General features: G+C 42.7%; 2 protein-coding genes across 3 annotated transcripts in view; both read left to right on the forward strand.

Annotated features, from left to right (window-relative positions):
- lyst (lysosomal trafficking regulator) overlaps positions 1–3,718 on the forward strand; it is a 62,196-nt gene extending 58,478 nt beyond the window's left edge. For both annotated transcript variants that reach the window (XM_084947775.1, XM_084947774.1), the window contains 4 exons: positions 45–142; positions 262–418; positions 1,403–1,474; positions 1,573–3,718. In XM_084947775.1, coding sequence (XP_084803901.1) covers positions 45–142; positions 262–418; positions 1,403–1,474; positions 1,573–1,711 — 466 coding nt within the window. In that variant the 3' untranslated portion in view covers positions 1,712–3,718. The remainder of the gene's footprint in view (positions 1–44; positions 143–261; positions 419–1,402; positions 1,475–1,572) is intronic.
- Positions 3,719–3,891: 173 nt separating this feature from the next.
- gng4 (guanine nucleotide binding protein (G protein), gamma 4) lies at positions 3,892–18,740 on the forward strand. The gene is made up of 3 exons (XM_084948432.1): positions 3,892–4,491; positions 5,774–5,879; positions 16,489–18,740. The coding sequence occupies exons 2-3, from the start codon at positions 5,781–5,783 to the stop codon at positions 16,615–16,617; spliced, it is 228 nt and encodes a 75-aa protein (XP_084804558.1). The 5' UTR covers positions 3,892–4,491; positions 5,774–5,780; the 3' UTR covers positions 16,618–18,740.
- Positions 18,741–19,361: the final 621 nt, after the last annotated feature.

Consider the following 19,361-nt stretch of genomic DNA (forward strand, 5'->3'; position numbering starts at 1 on the left):
TATGCAGTGTTTGTGTGGTTTCTGAGTACTTCTGTGTTTTCCAGACTCTGTTATGTACAGAGTCTCACAGGCCACAAAAGCCCGGTGATGGCTGTGTCTGCCAGCGAGACCACAGGGGACATCGCAACAGTGTGTGACTCAGGTATGAGGGGGCGGGCGTCTTCTTTTATAACCAGAGTGTTTATCGCGTCTCATCTTCTGGTTATTGAAGTGTCTTCTGGTCCTTGGTGTGAGTTATGGCTCCTCTTCTTTTGTTTCCAGAGGGAGGAGGCAGCGACCTTCGCCTGTGGACGGTGAACGGGGACCTGATTGGGCATGTCCACTGCAGAGAGATCATCTGTTCTCTGGCTTTCTCCAACCAGCCGGAGGGCGTGTCTGTCAATGTCATCGCTGGCGGGCTGGAGAATGGCGTCGTCAGGTAGGCAAAACTTTTCTTTTGCTGTTACATTTCTGTCCTGTTCCACTAGACGGCTTTGGAAATTTTGGAGGAGGGAATACTTTTTCGACTTCAGCTTTTCCTTCTCATATAGATCCACTCCATGGCCACTCACCAAAGTAATTAATACAGTTAGGTCCATATAAATATGGACCCTGGCACAAGCTTGGTTTTTTACATGTTTACTGAAACATATTTCAAATATAGTCATAGAAGTTTATATAGTTATAAGAACGAACATTGTATTTTCAGTTATTTAATTTGTCCAATTACTTTTGAGATCCTGAAATGAAGGGATTGTGTTCAAAATACTTTAGTTCTTCACATTTTTATGCAATCTTTTTGTTCAACCCACTGAATTAAAGCTGAAAGTCTGCACTTCAACTTCATCTGAGTTGTTTCATTTAAAAATCATTGTGGTGATGTTACAAACCAAAATTAGAATAAAGTTGTCTGTCCAAGTATTTATGGATCTAACTGTAAATAAGTAAATATTACATGACAGAAAGTTCCTGTTTTTCACTCTCTGCTATAGAGTTTATTTATTTTACAATAGCTCAGAAGTTTTTTAAAAAAGGAGAATAAAATAGGAAATTGTCTGTGAATTACCAAAAACTTTTATACTTAGAGTGCAGTCTGAGCAAAGAGCTACCAGAACATTGTAATTTTACACATTTATTTCTTATAATTTAAGCCCAAGGAGTCGTGCTGACAGATTTCTTTTACTGCAGCAGAATTTCTGTCATGTAGAGAAAATCCCAGATGTCCTGTTGAAACTGCACTGCTGGTTTTCTCATATTAAGAGATCCCAGGAATTAAATGTGTAGTTAAATGTCTTTGGATTGACAGGAGTTTCACTTGTCCGGCCCACTGGGCTTGCATGTGGCCCACGATGTAAAATGAGTTTGGCATCCCGCTCCCTGCACTGTTTATTTTTTATTTTTTAAATCTCTGATATGTTTTCAGGTTATGGAGCACCTGGGATTTGAAACCAGTGAGAGAGATCACATTTCCCAAGTCTAGCAAGCCCATCATCAGGTTTGTTTACAGCGCGCTGTTCTCTTTGTACTTTTATGCCACGCCTGTATGCTCGTCAGCATTTTAAGTCTAACAGTCTCCTCTCGTGTCTGCTTCAGCCTGACGTACTCGTGTGATGGCCACCACCTCTACACGGCCAACAGCGAGGGCACGGTGATGGCGTGGTGTCGACGGGACCAGCAGCGCATGAAGCTGCCCATGTTCTACTCCTTCCTGAGCAGCTATGCTGCAGGATGAGGGTTTGTGTGATGTTTGCGCCTGTCCACTTCTCAGCAAGAGGACCTCCCCTCCTCCTCCTCCTCCTCCTCCTCCTCTTGTCTGCACTGACAGAGAGGAGGACATGTCAGAATGTCCTCAAACTCTCTGAACCCTCCCTGACTTTTAAATAAAGCCATCCCCAGCAGAGCAAACTGTACCGCCGCCACTCCCAGCATCAAGAAATGATTATGAAAATAGTATTATATGTACATAAGTATATATTTATAAATACATTAAAATGGACTCTTGCAGGAATGGTTGAGTATTTGGCTGAGGCTGCATCAGACACTTTATACAGGATGTATTTCTGAGAGTGTTTCATTTGTCGAGTCTTTAATTCCTGCTGATGTGTTTTTGTTGGCTGGTGTTGATTTAGCCGTTTCCTGGTAAGCTGCTATGGTCTGGACAAAGCCAGACTCAAAGTGTGAAGACCCTCGTGTTTCACCTCGACATCGCTCACATCTCCTGCAGCGTGCGGTCTGACAGATCGCCGCCCCAGCTCAGTGAACGCGTCCTGCTGACGCTGCAGTGGCTGCAAGGGAGGGGAGCCCCCTCCTCGCGTCTGTCGCCAGGAGAGGTCCCGCTCTGCGGGAGTGAGACGTCCCTCCGCCGCACTGTCTGCTCCACTCAGATCTGAACGCTAGAGTCACAGACCTGCTTCACTTTGTGTCTGACCTCAGTTGACGGACCGAGGGGACCTTGTGGGTGCCTGTTGTTCTGTCCTGCTTTTGCATGCTAGGACGATGCTGCCCTTGACTGTGTGAATGTGGATGTAACATTTGCTGCAATGCTCCTTGTTTTAAGGCTTCCCTTAGTTAAACCAGCCCATTTGCTCTTTAAAAACACCATGGAGGCTCATCTTTGTCTTGCCCGTCGCCCGTCACAAGAACCACTTTTCACTACTTTACAGGGCTGATTTATTTATTTTTTTGAGAAAGCAATTAACAAACTGTTAGATGCTTGCAGTCGGAGGAGGAAGAAGGCGGAGGAAAGAGTGATTTCCTGAATGCTCCGTGATCCTCACTGATCTCCCACACTTACTTAGCACCTGTGCAGCATTACTAAAAGGGTGCAGTGGGTGTGGGAGGGTTTAGTAAAGAGCGTCGCGTCGGCTGATATCATATACACTACACACATCGGTCTGGGAAACGGCCGAGCAGCTGTTTCTTTTTCTTAACCCACTCCAGGATCCATGTAGCCTTTCTTTACATTCCCACTTATGTTACTGCACTTCACGGTTTCTTAAACGAGAATCAGAAGCACTTTTTTTCCCTCAGCTACTTCAGTTTAAGTAGAGCCAATGATCTGTGGCCTTAACACAAACTGAGCTTGATTTAATTCCACTAATGAATCAAATCCAGAAAGCAATATCAGACACAGACATGCAATAGGTCATGTTTTTGGTACCTTGTTTCATGTGGGAAGAAACCAGGGTTCATTTTGTTTCTTTTTCTAAGACAGCTGTGAAACAATTAGTTTTTATTCCCTTTTGTGGTGACTGCAGCACCCGGTGACGACTAATGTCTTACACTTACTTGAGAAAGGGATTATTTCTTGTTAACTCATTCCTTTTCGCTTCGACCTGATTTATTTTTCTTCCTGATCCTACGTGGACATGATGTTACTGTGTTTGTTTACTGATTTTCTCTATGAAATGTATGAAAAACTTTATGTGAACCACAACCTCTCAACCCAAATGTGTGTTTGTATGTATTGTTTTGTTTGTTTTTTTAATGTAAAAGGTAGAAATTTTCTGACGGAAGGAAATATTATTTTTCTGTTAATGACTTAAAGCTATGCATAATTTAAGATCATCGTTTTAGGTTGCTTAAGTTGTATTTTGGCCCCTCCTGCTAGTTTTCTGTTTTTTTCCTTTGCAGTTTTGGCATCTTGAAGGTTCCTAATGTTTAGTTTTGTTTGTTTGAATGAACCAAGTGATAAGCATATTATAAATATATAAAAATCTATAAATATTTGAAGAAATATTATCGTCGTGTTGATTGTGTCCATTTCTTTGTGTGCGTGTGTGTTGGGGGGAGGGGTTGCGTTCAGGGACATAAAGTAAGCAGAAACTCGTGTCGTACTGCACAAATCAGATCGGAAGCACGAACAGGAAAAACAAATTAAAATTTTAAAAGTTATCAGGATGCAAGCCACGCTTAAGAGCGCGTGCAGTCGTTAAGGGTGAGGCCATCAGGGGGACACGGTGATTTCAAAGCTGATAGAAAATAAAATAATAAACGATACGGGGAAAGCCTGCAGACCTGCGCTGCCTTTTGCAGCAATAAAGCTAATTAGAATCAGCCGCTCCTAATTTGACTAACAGGCAGCGTCGGTGCGTTTACGGCCAATCTGGACAGCTGAAGCTCATCCCGGCTCCCTGCTGCTGCTGCTCCTGGTCCACTGATCGAGTGCTCCCCGCCCCACAGCCTGTATCTGATCGTCATACAGAGGTTTCCCCCCCTGCTGCTGCTGCGTAACATCTCTCCAAGTCCAGCCGTGGTGCTCACCAAGACCTCACCGCTTGGAGCTCATCTTCCTACACGGAATACGCACTGGGCGAGCCGCCGAGGCGACATTTAAAGACGCCGAGATTTTTGGCTCCTCGGGTTCAGTCCAGACCGAAGCGAGGCTGGGATTTCCTCTTATCGTTTCATATTTGACAGATCTTTGTGTGTGCGCGCGCGTGTGTGTCTGTGTGTGTTGGGTGGAGTCAACCCGGAATTCTCCCAAATTGAAAAACCACTGGCACATTTCAGGTAGGTCGGCGGCTGCAGGCTACATTAATGAGCGCGTATCCGACCAATGCAGGGATTTATTTCAAAATGTTTATCATCAGTGCAAAAATCATTGCTGCTCCTTTTTTTTTTTTTTTTTTCCCCCACATGATGCATGGTTTGCTGTTTTCTGCTCTAACCAGGGCCGCAGCTCGCTGTGTGTCCACAGATTAATCTCCTCTTAGAAATAAATAGTCGCACGCGTTTTCACAGATCTGCATCAGCAATTAGCAGCATCGTTGCATTTGGATAAAACTGCACAGGGGCGAATACAGCCGAGCAACCCTCAGGATGGATGTATCCAAAGCAAACCTAAACGGAGAAGGCCCGATGGCTTCCTACGAGGGTGTGATTTAAAAGCTATAAATTGGCTGTGGAGGCTGGAGGGATGGCAGATTTGTCGTCTTCGACCGTCTGCTTTAAGATAAATACATTTTTTTGTGTGATTTTTTTTTTTAACAAAGAATAGATGCGCAATAATAATAATGCATATTATCATAGAAAGGAGGATTGATTCAGCAACCCCTCACCTCCAGTGAAATGCTTCATTTCTTAAGGCAAATTATTAGAAAACACATCTGTGGGCACATTTTTGCCGTGGCTGCCAAACTGGGACATTTCAGTGGTGAGTGGGTGGGTGGGGGTGGCTCAAGGAGGCTAAAATGGGAGTAAAATGTAGTGATTGCGAGAATTGATCTGCAGAGCTGCAGCTGATGTACTCTTGAGGTGAAAGTTGAGAGGAGGAAGGCCAGCAGTGGAAAGATCTGCAGATCCTGGGAGGAACTGGGGAAAAGCTGCAGGTGCTTTGCTTTTCTAGGTGTACCAGCATAAACTCCTGCTGAAGTGCACTTGAGCAAAGTACTAGTTCTGTGTGTGTGTGTGTGTGTGTGTGTGTGTGTGTGTGTGTGTGTGTCTTAATCCCTCCCAGCCCTCCACTCCTTGCTAACCTCTCCCCCAGCCAGTTGGTCTAAATAATAACGTGACAAAGGAAGAAAAGCAATCATGCATGAGCGCTGGCTGAAAAATGACAAACCGCTGTCCAGCTGATGCCCACAGAGCAGCTTCTTCAGATAACAAATGGACAAACAAAATGGGTCCTTCCAAGTTTTACTGTGTAAAAAGGAACGGGTGGGGGTGAGGTTGTAGTAGAGTAGCTGCTCCATCAGGGTAGAGCTGTCGCCAGGGGGGTGCTGATTTAATGTGACGTTCACTGAGTCTCTCTCTCTCTCTCTCTCCCTCCCCCCCCATCTGTTTGGCGTCACAGGAGCACCATGAAGGACGGCATCGCCAACAACAGCACGGCCAGCATCTCCCAAGCCAGGAAAGCTGTGGAGCAACTGAAGATGGAGGCCTGCATGGATAGGATAAAGGTACAAAGCTTTATTGTTGTTTTTGTCTGCGCACGTGAACAAATGTTTTCACATCGCTTCTGTTACCAAGTATGCAATTACTCAAAAACCGTACCTCCACTTATCATGGAATTGAAAGCTTTGTGTGCCTCTAACATCGGCTGGGATTTTGGAACAGTTCAATAGGCGCGTCTCGATGAGTGACAGTTCTCAGCAAGCATTTCATTTTTGCTCATTTTTGTCTGAATAAAGCACAAAATTAACTTTGCTGGCTTACAATTGGCAACATTATCACGCTTGGCTCTCATGGCTTCATATTTGCACACAGTAGCACTGTTTAAAAGAAGAAATGGCCGGGATGATGGTGCCGTCGTCCAAAAACTGGGAAAAATGCATCAATTAGCCACACTGCATTGGCTTTTCCTCGTGTTTAAAATACTCACTCCTGCACTAAATCTGCATCCTTTATTAATGCACTAATTACTCCTGTTTGAATCACCGTTGGTAAACACTACAGTGCCCAGCTGTTTGAACGTTATTTATTTAATTTTTTAAATGAATCCTCATTTCCACAGTGGGGTTGAATTGGCTTGCTGTCAGACGTATTGAGGTAGATCAAAATAAACCTGGCACAAAAAGTAAGGAAATTTGTCTTTGGTCAATTTCTTTTTGTTGTAACAAAAAGCCTCTTGGGAATAAATATTATACAGTTGGAAATCTTGTTTATTTTTCCTTAAATGGTACCACTTGTAAGGAAAGTGCATTTGTTGAGCCCATGAAAAACTTGCCAACTTGGCAAGCTAATGGACCCTGCCGCAGCGGTCAGTTGGTGTCTAATCCAAACATGCCACGTTTGATTTGGTGCTTGCACTGTAGGACAACTTCAAGCTGCAGAACCAAAATGCAGCATTATTTGGAGTGAGCTCTAGTACAATCTCCAAATTGAAGACAAAGTTTCCGATAATGGAGGATGTCAGAGAAAGGCGGTGAAGTTGGCATCCCAAGAAGACTGTTTTCCTCCCTTGTCAGCACTTAAGAACTGTTAGCAGTCTTCTACAGATTTGCAGGATGACACGACAACGGTTCTCTACCCAGATGATCTAGAACAGACTCCATGCAATCTCCGGTTTTGTGGCGGCCTGTCACGAGCCCTTCACCATCAGGCATGTTTGCACTGGTGTCACCAATATGTGCACTGGAACCTGAACATGTGGAGGAACACCATGTTCAACCATGAGTCCAGATTCTGCTTGTGCTCGCCCCTGCAAATCAGAGACTCCATCCAGAATTTGGGAGTGGAGTGGATGGTGTGGCATGCCTGCAGTAATGACATCAACCCCACTTGTTTGATCAACTTGGGCATGCCGTTTGTGTGAGTGACCAACACAATTATACTGACTTATGACAAATGCTGGTTGAAGAATGGGACACGTCCCCATAGTATCATGTGACCAGCATGAGGAGGCGGTGCCAGTGTGACTGTATTTCCACAAATTTCTTTAGGCAGGTTTAGGTATATTTAGAGACCAGGACACGCTGTACATGGGCGTGGAAACAATGTATCACTAGTCCTGTTTAAACCTTCATCCTTGTGACATGGTCCACTTTTCTTTCTGTTACTCCAGCCTATTATGTTTTCTTGATTTAGAAGCAGTGTAACAACTCTGCACTCATAAAACATTCAAGATAACATCCATGTGTTGAATCCTGAGTCCGCTATTATTGTGCACTCTTTGTTGTCTCAGTCCATTATAAAAGCTTTAACCCATTTATTAGATGGCCTGGTCCAGTTGGAGTAAATCACTGCTATTATCTTCCCTCGTCTTTCTTGGATTTCTTTTCTTTAGAGAAGCGCGCCACAGTTTTGAGTATTGCAGTGCCGTCATTTTTGCCAGACTCGTGATGGATGCTTGGCGCACTTTTTCCCACCTTGCAAGTCGACTCGGTGACAGTTCAGTGTAATTACAAACTTGCATATTTGTTATTTTGAGTCCCTGGATTGTGTAAAGTTGAATGAGGAATGTTGGGCACTTCTATAGATTGTATATAAAAGGTAACTGTGGTCACTATGATATCAGCAGGGCCTCTTGATGTTCTGAAGGAGTACCTCTGACGTGAAAATTCATGGACATGGTTGTGGATTGCATGTGTCAGTTGCATATGTGGGGAGGGGAAAAATAAATGACCCTAAACTACCTCTTTATTTTAACCTGTTAAATGCATTTTAAACACCATCTTGGTTATGTAGTGGAAGGGATCAACAACCAATTTATAGCAATTAGAAGGGAGGGAACGTTCGTCAGCGCTAGCTAGTTAGCAAGTAATTGACGTTTGATGATGTTTGGGTGTTTGTTAGTGAGGTTTGAGTTCTTGATTTATGGCTCTGACTGCAATCACTCAAATTGGTGACGTTCTACAAGTAACTGCCCTCTAATTTAAAAGCGCGGACAGGTTTCCAGCACATCGTAATCACTCTGAGATTTACACTGATGGGCTCAACTCATCTGTGATGACTTCTTGCAGCAGGAGACTCGACTCAACTGGTTGCCAACTGGTTCTATTCTTGTTTCTCTCACATAAAAAGCAAAGTTGCCAAGCCACTTTGTCATTTTGTAGTTAAATTGCATTCCTGCAGCAACTATGTCACACTACATGGAAGAATTTCAAACTTATTGTAATTTCACCCCCAGCCGGTCACAGCAGATGGCTGCACCTCCCTGAGCCTGGTTCTGCTCGAGGTTTCTTCCTGTTAAAAGGAAGTTTTTCCTTCTCACTGTCGCCAAGAACTTGCTCATTAGGGGTCCTCTGACTGTTGGGATTTCTCTGTATTATTTTAGGGTATCTACTTAAAAGCGCCTTGAAGTGACAGCTGTGATATGGTACTATTTAAATTAGATTGAATAGCCAGCATGATTACATTAAGCTGTAAACTGATGGCAGATGGACTCTGCCGTATTGGTGTTTCAATGCCAAATCGAGGACCAAAGTTGATCACATGAGTTCTCAAAATCAGGTCTCCATCTTTGAAGCGGCCATTTCAAAGGCAAAGAGACTGCAAGTTCATTGCACAATGATTCTGGTTGTGCTGTAGTCTCCGACCACTGCTGTCTGATCCGCTAAGTGGGATCACTTCTTTTTAACTCCCCCAATCTGCATCCTCACATTTTTCTGAGCCTTAGTGATATCGCTTGAGTCAACATTATCAGATTTGGCCTAGTTCCCTGTCACATAAACCCTCAAACTACAACCGTTGCATTTCCCACCACTGACTTCCACAGCAGAAAGTGACATGCCAATAAAGTGTGTGTGTGTGTGTGTGTGTGTGTGTGTGTGTGTGGGTTTTTTTGTTTGTTTTTTTTAACTTTAGTCCGATGTCTTCTGACAGGCATTGCACGAAGTCTCGGTTCACCTTATCATCGCCTCTGCTGTGCACAGCTTGGAATTCCAAGCAGACCAGTGTGTTAAATGTGAGGGATGAACCCACAGGAAAGGTGGGCTATGGTGGCTGCTAACCAGCTCTGACAGTAACTTTCCACCAATTTAGGTCAGTGTGGCTGCAGGATTACTTCTCCACCACACACATTATTGTGAAGCAGTATTGTTTCCTCATTAAACAACACCTGGTTAAATATTGACTTTTGCTCCCTGTGCACTCTGTGGTCGATCACCTCGAGGCTGTTGCTGCAATTAGACATCAGTTTGGTGCTTCCATCCATTCCAGGCGTCATTTTCTCGGTATGTTTACTTCCTGTTTTCTGTTCATGTTTCTGGCATGTTGGGGCAATTCTGAACATTTTCTTTTATGAATGACTTCTTGTGCAACTTAATGTCATCTCATTCAGTAGGCTCCTCGTGTGTTTGGGGAATGATTGCCCCGCAGATCAGAGGCTGTTCACTCAGCAATATAGCTAAGCATGGAAGCCGGCCAAACGCCTTCATTCCTACTCAGCACAGCACAAAGGCTGCTTACAAGCAAACCTCATCGTCTTAAAAAGTAAAGTGATCCGCCCGAAACTGCAATCAGTTTTAAGAAGATTAGGTATCAATTTGGGCTTCTTTCAGGTAGCTCATCAAAATAAGACCTCATGCGTTTTAAAGATATTAAGTGTACCGAACAGCAAAACCATTACGTGGTTTTTAACACAGCATGTGTGCAATGGGACTGCAGCATTTTTGTAGACAATACAAACTCTAAAATGCCAAATTTTCATTGGAAAATTGCTGAAAATGTTGAATTTCTTTTTAATTTTTCAACACAAACTAGCAGATTGAGTTCAAACCCATTATTAAAGAGCAATTCTTCCTCTGGTTTTGAAGCCTGTTAATAGCAATAACTTTATATTAATAAATCTGATGCACTTTGGCTACTTTTTGTGAGATCATTGTGGAGTCTGTGAAAAGTGTGTTTTTAACAGGACTCCATGCAGTATCCTCGTACTGCTTCCACAGGCACCGAGCCGCTCAGCCAGGTGCTGACGATCAAATGCACTTGATTAACTGATCATCAGCAGGTGTGAGCACCTCTATGAACGCAGCCGTTTTGGCAGTTTGCGTGTCTGGAGCATTCAGGTGTGTTAATGCAATCTGTCCCGGGAGCAGACATCCCAGCAGTTTCACCCCCAAGGTCAGACGGTGCAGTGCTCTGACAGCCAAGAGCTTCATCTCTGCAGGCATCAGTTAGCATGTTAAAGTTCATGAGTACATTTAGAAAATGACTGAACAAGTCTGACTTCTTTGGAAGAGTTGTCAGAAGATTATGCAGCACCGCTTAAGTTTGCAAACTTGTAAGAATAATGGCGCGCACTGACTAGTAAGTACTCTATGTAAGGAGACATCTTTACCTTAGAGTGAAGCAGAGATGATGATTGAAAAACTAACAGACTAGAAGGAAATGAGGAAGGACAAAACAGCACGTGATCTGCCAACCTGAGATGGGGAAACTCACTGCAGTGGATGGGAAAATAAAAATCCAAAAACTCCAGCATCTATAGGATAATGCCAAGAAATCAAAGTTTTTTTTGGGAGATTTAGGTTTTCAGTTTTTCACAACCATGCTCTAAAACCATTCTAAATTTGTTCAAACTTTACAAATTTAGAAAGAGCGTGGTCCAAAATTTCTTCACAAGATGTGAGAGATCGATAGTCCAACTTATTGCTGCCAAAGGTGGTTTTAAAGCTACTGAATCATGAGTGTAGGTAGGTGTGTCCCCTCACATGACTGTAGGTAGCCATTCTGACGTAGAGCATCAGTGTTCCCGAATCAAAACACGAGGTTTCCTCCCCCGTATGCAACCGCGTAGAAGAACTTTCAGGTTTTGGATGCCAGTCTTATCAGACTGTCTATGCAGAAAGAAAACCTAGCATCAGAAAAATGGACAGTTTCCTTGTTGTTTTTTGCACATTATGTTCAGGCCTGCAGCCAGTTCTCGAGTGGATTCACAGGATGGTGCCAGAACGACAGCAAGGCAGCTGAAAAAATATTGTTTATGATTCATAAATTGTCTTGTGACCCACGTCTCTACACGCATTTCAGCAGCATGGAGTTATAAATGGTTTATTGCAATATAAAATGAGTCTCTTGTCTTAAGATGAGAATTAAAGTTTTACTGTCAATTTAGGATTTTATCGAAAGAAAACTGTTTTAATAACAACTTTATTCTTTAGCCAAATCCTCCTAACTTTGGTTTTCATGCAGGTGTTGTTACACTGATGTTAAGTATTGAGGATCATCTGCTTTTTTCCTCTTTTATATGAAGTGTTAGCTTAGCTGTAATGGTGTTCAGACAAACCCTTGATGAATACATTGAGGGACATTTTCAGGCAATATAATATTTTAAGCTTTGTTTAAATATCCAAATTAAGGGGGGGGATCTTGTTGCTCTGCAAAACAGCAGCTTCAGTTGCAGCATGATTCACATCTGTATCATTTTCTCGGCGGTTGCTCAACGACAGCCAGACAGCTGCTAGTATTTAATAACCGCATAGTGCATCAGATGTGGCGATCCAAATAATACTTCATAAAAGAACTCAAAAAAAAAGAAGCAGCCACCATACGAGACGAATGTGGATGGATATAAAAGCAGAGGGAAAAGGAGACTTGGCCACGCCTGGCAATCCCTTAAATTTAATTAAGGGATCTGACGAGGGAGAGTGTGACAAGAGCGGTCTCTGTGCTGCTGATTGAGGGATCACCACACTCTCATTAATTGCTCAATCAGCCAAAGGAATGTGATCTGTGCTAATTAGGAGGACTCTCCTTCCATCATGGGGCTGCGCTGTAATTACAATCAGTCTGGGCCTGACGACACACACTGAGTAGTACCACTCTGTCCTGTGAGCCTCCTGTTCAGACCAGGAGCATTTGGCTGCAGTTGTATAATAATATAATGACTGCATTTACTTTGATTATGAAAATAATTAAACTGTTTGCTTTGTTAGTGTTCACATTTCATGCAAGCTTGGATTCTGTAATTAGTGCCTGAGTTTGGTCTTTTTTTGTTTTTAGGTAGCCATTTGGGGTACATTGTCTTCTGAGCGACTAATTTTTAGTTCAGCTAATTAAAGTTCTCTGTTAATCAACGCATTAGTCACATTATTCCAAATATTCTGATCACTGGTGGGTCTGTAAGCGTACAGTCACTGATGACGATTGATCCTCTCATGAATGCAGTGTTACAATTCTGCCAACTAAAGTGTGGTGTTGAGTCTTTTTTTAGTTTCAGCACCGACACCTCTGTTCTGAAATATCACCGTGTGGTGTATTGAGTATTAGGTGACTTAACAGCTTTTATCAGCAACAGAGGAACTGCAAAAGGGGATCCATGATGTAGGTGCAGACATAAATAATAGAAACGCATTAGCTGGAAGAAGGTGGTGACAGTACCGTGGCTGGAGCAGAAAGCTGACAGAATGATGCAGAGAGGTAGCCATGCGTGGTAACACTGCTGTGTCAGTATGCTTGGCTTTCCTTTTTTTAAGTTTCATGCGTTGCACAGCTTATAACTAAACTTAACTTTGGGTTGGATTTTGCTGGAAGAGGTGCTCGATGGAAGTGAAAGCACCAGTGGGGGAAAATGACTCTGCTGTGCATTTGTAGTTTGAACAGGATGTCGTACTTTCATGGGGTCGTTTTTAAAAGTAGTTCAAAAGCTGTGAATATGAGAGATGCACTCGCTGTCCATCTTCTATAGTTACACTTTGCTTGTACTGGGTTAGAGGACAGTTTTGCCTTTTTAATGGCATCAACAAGGTGCTTTAAACATTCCTCATATTTTGGTCGATGCTGACATGAATGCAGCACACAGTTGCTAACAATCTCCTGTTCAGTTGCATGCAAAAACTGGTTTGGTGACACTGGAGGCCATTTGAGTACAGTGAAGTCACCGTCATGTTTAAGAAATCAGTCTAGACAGATTTGAGCTCTTTCACATGCAGGAATACCGTACTGTAAGCGGTCATCAAGAGATCGGTGCACCGTGGTCATAAAAGGATGGACATTCAGTAAAAATACGATATGATGGGGTCTTTAAATGATACACAGTTGGTACTAAGTGTGCCAAGAAAATATTCCCTGCACCATTACACTGCCAGCACCCCCGAAGCATTGATACAAGGTAAGATTTGTCTATGCTCTCGTGTTTAAACCATATGCTGACCCTTCCATGTGAGTGTTGCAGCAAAAATCGACTCATGAGACCAAACATCCAGTCTTCTGTTGTCCTCGGTGTGGTCTTCTGCTGCTGTAGCCCATCTGCTCAAAGTCGTGACGGGTTGTGCATTCAGAGATGCTCTTCTGCACAGCTTGGTTGCAACAAGTGGTGATTTGACTTCCTGTTGCCTTCCTATAATCTCAAAGCAAGTTTGGTTATTCCCCTCTGACATCAACAAGGCATTTTCACTCAGAGAACTGCTGCTCACTCAGTATTTTGTCCTTTAGACCATTCTCTGTAAACCCCAAATGGTGACCATCTCAGTAAATCACCAGTTTCTGAAATGCGCAACCTTGAAAATCATTTAAATCCCCTTTCTCACTCTGCTCAGTTTGTGCATGATGACGTGTCAAACTACACCGAGCTACCATCATGCATTTGGCTGATTAGAAACTATTTTTGCATTAATGAGCAGATGTACCTAATAAAGTGGCCGTGAGTATATCTAAACTGTTCTTAGCTTTTGCCCAAGTTTTTAAAGCCAACTTTCCAGTGAGAATGAATTACGATTAGAGAGTCTGCCATTTCTCTCAGCGGTCCAACCATGTGGAACAAAATCAAAGGCTTCACTGCTCCTTTCAGGATGGTTTGTGGGGACACTGGTGATCCCTGACCTTTTAATAATATCACATTTTTTAATGTGGCCAATATTTCATTTAATGGATAATGTTGCCTGGACTGTTTGTTTTTGTGGCATTTAGCAAACAGTATAATGCTAATATGGTAAATATGGTTGACACTGTAAACACGATAAAGCTTCTTAAAGTCGCCTCACTGACATTAGCGTTTGGCTTAAAACTGAGTTGTTGAGATGGCTACAGACTTTTATTCTTGTTTTCCGATTTACTGGCACAGCATGATGTACCTCAGTGTTTGCCAGACTGTGTGACCTGTGAGCGTATTGTTGTGGTTGCCTGATGTGAAAGCAAAGCAGGCAGTAAAGGCTGTTTGTGGAGAGAGAGGGAAGAGAACATGTTTAATATATATATATATTTTTTTTTTTTTAAATAGATATGGGTGTCCTTGTGGCTAAGTGCTTGGTAGGGATGTTGAAATTAAGAAACTGAATAACACATCCTGGTTTTCTGCCATTTCTTCTTTTTGTGGGATTTTATGAGTTGAAACGGCTCCATTTCAGGCTGCAAGATGGTCGAAACGGTAATGTAACAATCCATGCTGAGGACCAAAGCTGTGCTATTCTCTTGTGAGAGCAGCAGTGGGTGAGGTGAAGTGGCAGGCAGGAGATCAGATGGCTCTGTCCTCCACATAGATCCCTGAGCCCTCGCCAGCCCTCTGATGCAGCTGCTCCTCTGCTCTCCATTTGCCGCCTCCCCTCCCGTAACCTCCCACTCAATTCCCAGTTGAAAACCTGCATTCACATACAGTCTGACTGTACTATAAAATTTATGGTCACTGTTCACGTTTTTTTTTTTTTTTTTTCTCTCCATTTGGAAGATGTCACATGCTTCGTGCTATGCTTGTTGAAGTCCCACCTTAAGACCCGTGAGTTACCTCGACGAGCTTTCTCGCCCTGGTGCCTGAGGCTCGGGTAACGGGCATTGGTGCAGTCGCTACAGGCGCTGACAAATCGGGAACATCGGCAATATGCAAGTTGAAAGAGCCTTACAGCAATTTGCCCAGGTCTCATCTGGTGTGAGTTTAACTTCAGAAACATCTGCTCTGAGAATGAATAAATGGGGAGCTGCAGAGATGTGTGAGCTTATTCACCTTGCTCTCAAGAAAAGACGTTTGGGCCTCGTCCACTAATATTTGCACTAAAATGTTTTTACCCTGCGCAAAAAGTTTGTGCGAAGCATTACTGTTGGCAACATGAAACGTGCTATCTGCATACTGCCACAACTTTATTTTCCTATGTAAGGGAACATGTTTCTGTGTGGGGGATGAGAAAGAAGAGTCTGACAGGAGACACTAACACAGTGGGGTCTGAAGAGCAAATCAGTGTTTCCCATTAAAAATGAATAAAAACATAAAAATTCTCCAGCATTACTATTATAGTCCTAAAAAAATCATCTCCAAGCGATGATGCCCAGGACTGATAGATGAGAGGAATATTGGTAAATGTTTAAAGTCTACACAGTTCATCAGTTGGTGCCCATAGTCTGAATTTGATTGTACAATACGAATTAATTCGGTTACTAAAATATTGATGGGTCACTAGTTTGAAAACTTTACCATGAATACTTTGTGATGTGTGCGTACGGTCCGATGTCTGCGAGTTACTCAAACCTGTACTTGAGCTGAACTTGAGCACTGATGGTGTCTCCACACTCTGCGCTGACAGCAAGGTGAAATGTTTCGGTCCTCTTCAGCTCAGAAGTCGTTGATTTCCAAGATATTTCATAACAGGACTGTTTTTCACTTCATGCCCAGAGAAGGGTTACCCTGCAACTTCTGAACACTGAGCTCCTTCACACTGGATTTCATGTGACTGCATGAATTTCATGAGCTGCAGTGACCGTTTCAACCTCCTTTAGCTTTTAAGCACCAACTAGGGAAGCTTCTCAGAACCCATCTGTCTTATCTTTTAAAGATGCAAAGAGAGCCAGCATTTCATTGATTCTAGGGAAAAACTAATCATCTGGTTTAAATTGTGTAATACGATGTTATTCGCTATTTTCTGGGGCTCCTTTATGCTGCTTTTTAGACAGCTAAAGTGCAGAGATCAGAAATGAGATGCAGCAATGGCCCCAGGATGAGTTTGAACTTTGAAGCCATGACTACTGAACTTTAGTAAGAGAACACTGGAAGCAACTTTAACAACATGAACATTGATTGAAAATCTGAAATGCAGGACTGCGTGTTTGAGGATTCTGGTAGCGCCCCCAAAAACGGGCTTGAAACATCATCACACAGAATAAATCTGAAATGTCTGATCAAAAATTTTCTTCTAAATATTTCAGGTATCCAAAGCTGCCGCAGACCTGATGGCATACTGCGAGGCGCACATACGCGAGGACCCCCTCATCGTGCCCGTGCCCGCCTCCGAGAACCCCTTCCGGGAGAAGAAGTTCTTCTGCACCATCCTCTGATGAGCTGCTGGTAGAGCTGTACAGGTGCAGGCATGGCGTTGCCTGGCTTCTCTGTCTTCACCACACCTGAAGCTACTGGCCATAGGCATTGAGCTGAGTTTTGCCAAGGCGGGGACACTCTGTTGTTGGTCAGCTCTGCCCCTGGTGGCTGAAGGTTTTGGGGGAGTCAGCTACCAAACTGGCAACCCAGTGGGCGTATAATGTCTTGTTAAATAGGTTTGTTATTGCTTTGTTATTAGAGAAACAGCCTTGCTTAGTGCTCAAAGAGATGAGAGATGTTTTGGTTTTTTTTTTTTTCTTTTTCTGTGCTAGATTTGAACTTGCCTCAGGAAACAACTTTGCCCAGTGTTTGACTTTTTTTAAAAAACATTTATTTCCCCTTTTTCTTTCTGAATAAAAATGTGTAGGTCTTTGTATAAACTCAATCATGACTTGTGTTAGTGGGTTTTTTCTTTTTTTTTTTTCTTTTTTAAATGGCTCTCAATGCACAGATGTAACTATTAGTAGCAACACTTAAAGCACCACTAAAAATTCGACGACTTCCCTCAGCAGTGGTTTCAGTTTCAGCATCGACAATTAACCCACTCGCTTTAGCACAATCTGATTCAGATTAAAGCACAGAAACGGAAGCCGTATCTCACAGTGAATAATTTCCGCTGCACTCAGTAAGAATGAGGCGGCCGCACGTCGCGTTCTGCTGCAGAGAAATGAGTGGACTGTTTTTTGAAAGGTGCAGAGCTAATGTTTCAACAGCCAGATGAGTTCTTCGGGGTTATCACTGTGCAAACAAACCCTTAAGTCAAGAATTATTTATGAATCTGCCACCTTCTGCCCACTCTAATGCATTCTAACTTTGCTTCTCTGTTTGATTTGCTCTTCATTTTCTTTCGAATCTGAAAAAGCATTGGTTAATCCCGCAGCCCTCTGCAGAAATAGAAATAATGATATTTTATATATATATCTTTTTTTTTTTTTTTTTTTTTTTTTTTTCTTGCAGGACATCTTGTTCCCTTCAGCAGTCTCGCTTAATTTCTGGGCATGTTTCCTGAGCCTGATTCTTTTCCTCCTTTTCTTCTTCCTTTTTGCCTGTCCTAGAGTGAATGGCGAGGCCTTTGACATTAATACCAAACTGGAGGCCTGCATGTTTCTCTGCTCCTTTTTGACAGCCTCCTCTGTTTCCGAGGGACCGTCAGTCTCTTCGAGTGTACAGTATGTTACGGTGCCAACTTCTGTGGGAGCGGTGTGATCTTCACACTGTGCTTCCCGGAGCCTTTTCTTTTTTTCTGTTCTGGGTTTTTTCTCTTTTGGAAGAAAAAAAGCACACTGTCGAAACATTTCCTTTACATGGTAGTTGAATAGCATTTGCTGATTTTTATGATGACTTGTTCTGATCGTTATTAATATTGTTATCAGTAGTATTAACGAATATCTGTTGCACAGCACTGACAGCTACATGACGTGCAGTGCTCCTAAGCCTGTATGATACGTAGAGAAAAAGAACGTTTATAAATCATGCAATTATTGATACTATCGTGAGTATTTTTTAAAAACAGCGCTGAGGGTCGTTTACATAATAGGGTCCCTTTTTTTTTCTTCTTTTATTTGGAGGTTCAGGCCTTTTGCATCAAGGTTTCTATCATCGAAGGGGAGGGGGAGTGGGGACTTCCTTTTTGGTACTTGAATAGCCATTGCATTAGGAATCAGTCTCTGATACTGGACCGTAACAAACGCAGACTCAAATTGTCTTCAGGATAATTATCGTCTTTATTTCCTATCTGAAAACCTGAGCTGACCTCAGGACACTCTCGCTGACCTCATCTCAAGGATGGTGCCAAAATCTGAAAAGAAATACGACGGCTAGAGATGAATATTGCATGGATTTATTTCTATTTATAACAGAGAGAACTATTATGATATGAAATATTGCCTGTTCATTGACTTTTCTGGGTGCTACTCTGCACATAATAATCTCCCTGGAGTCCGGATATGTCAACAACGTGCAGCTGTATTCATGAATGGTATTATTGTTTTTTTTGGGGGGGGGAATAAATAGCATTTACATAGCAGACTTTGTAAAAATCCTTTGACGGATCAAATGAATTAAAAGAAAACGGCAACCGACAGTGTGCTGTGTCTTCAGTATTTTTCTCTCTCTTTCTGGCATCTGTCTGATCACACCGACAACATGCTGCAAATCGTTCTGGGTCTCGCAGAGGAACATCGTGTTTCGGTGTGTATTGGAGACCTCCTGTGGCTGAGCTGAACCATGGGCCATCTGGATGCACTCTTGCGTTTTTGTTTTTTTTGTTTTTTTTAAAAAAAGAAAAGGATTACGATTTAGTTCAGCCTTGGCCAGTTTGCCTTCTATTCTGCAAATCTAAAGCGGGAGGGCATTACATGTGCTGGGTGACAGCACAGTTTGCACGAAGAACGGCTTAGATTTTTATGATTCGAGGTATCAGCGGCTGACATCAGCATTCACGTACTCTGCTGTTGCTCCTTCATGTCTCCATCCATTTACATCCTCACAGAGGGAATAGGCCAAAATTACAACTTTCCACCTAATTTGGTTGATAGTGGTTATTTTATTTTTAGCCACTTTTCACTACACTTCATGGTCTGATGATCGGGTCAGAGGCAGAATTGGTCTTTTTTTGGACAAACAAGGAAATCAACTCTTACGTGTTGATATTATGAGAGACAGCAGTTATGATTTAATGCACAGCACTGACAGTTTTGATGAA

The sequence above is a fragment of the Perissodus microlepis genome, chromosome 13 (genome assembly GCF_051167445.1).
Source record: "Perissodus microlepis isolate ML-2025 ecotype Zambia chromosome 13, ASM5116744v1, whole genome shotgun sequence".
Classification (NCBI taxonomy): domain Eukaryota; kingdom Metazoa; phylum Chordata; class Actinopteri; order Cichliformes; family Cichlidae; genus Perissodus; species Perissodus microlepis.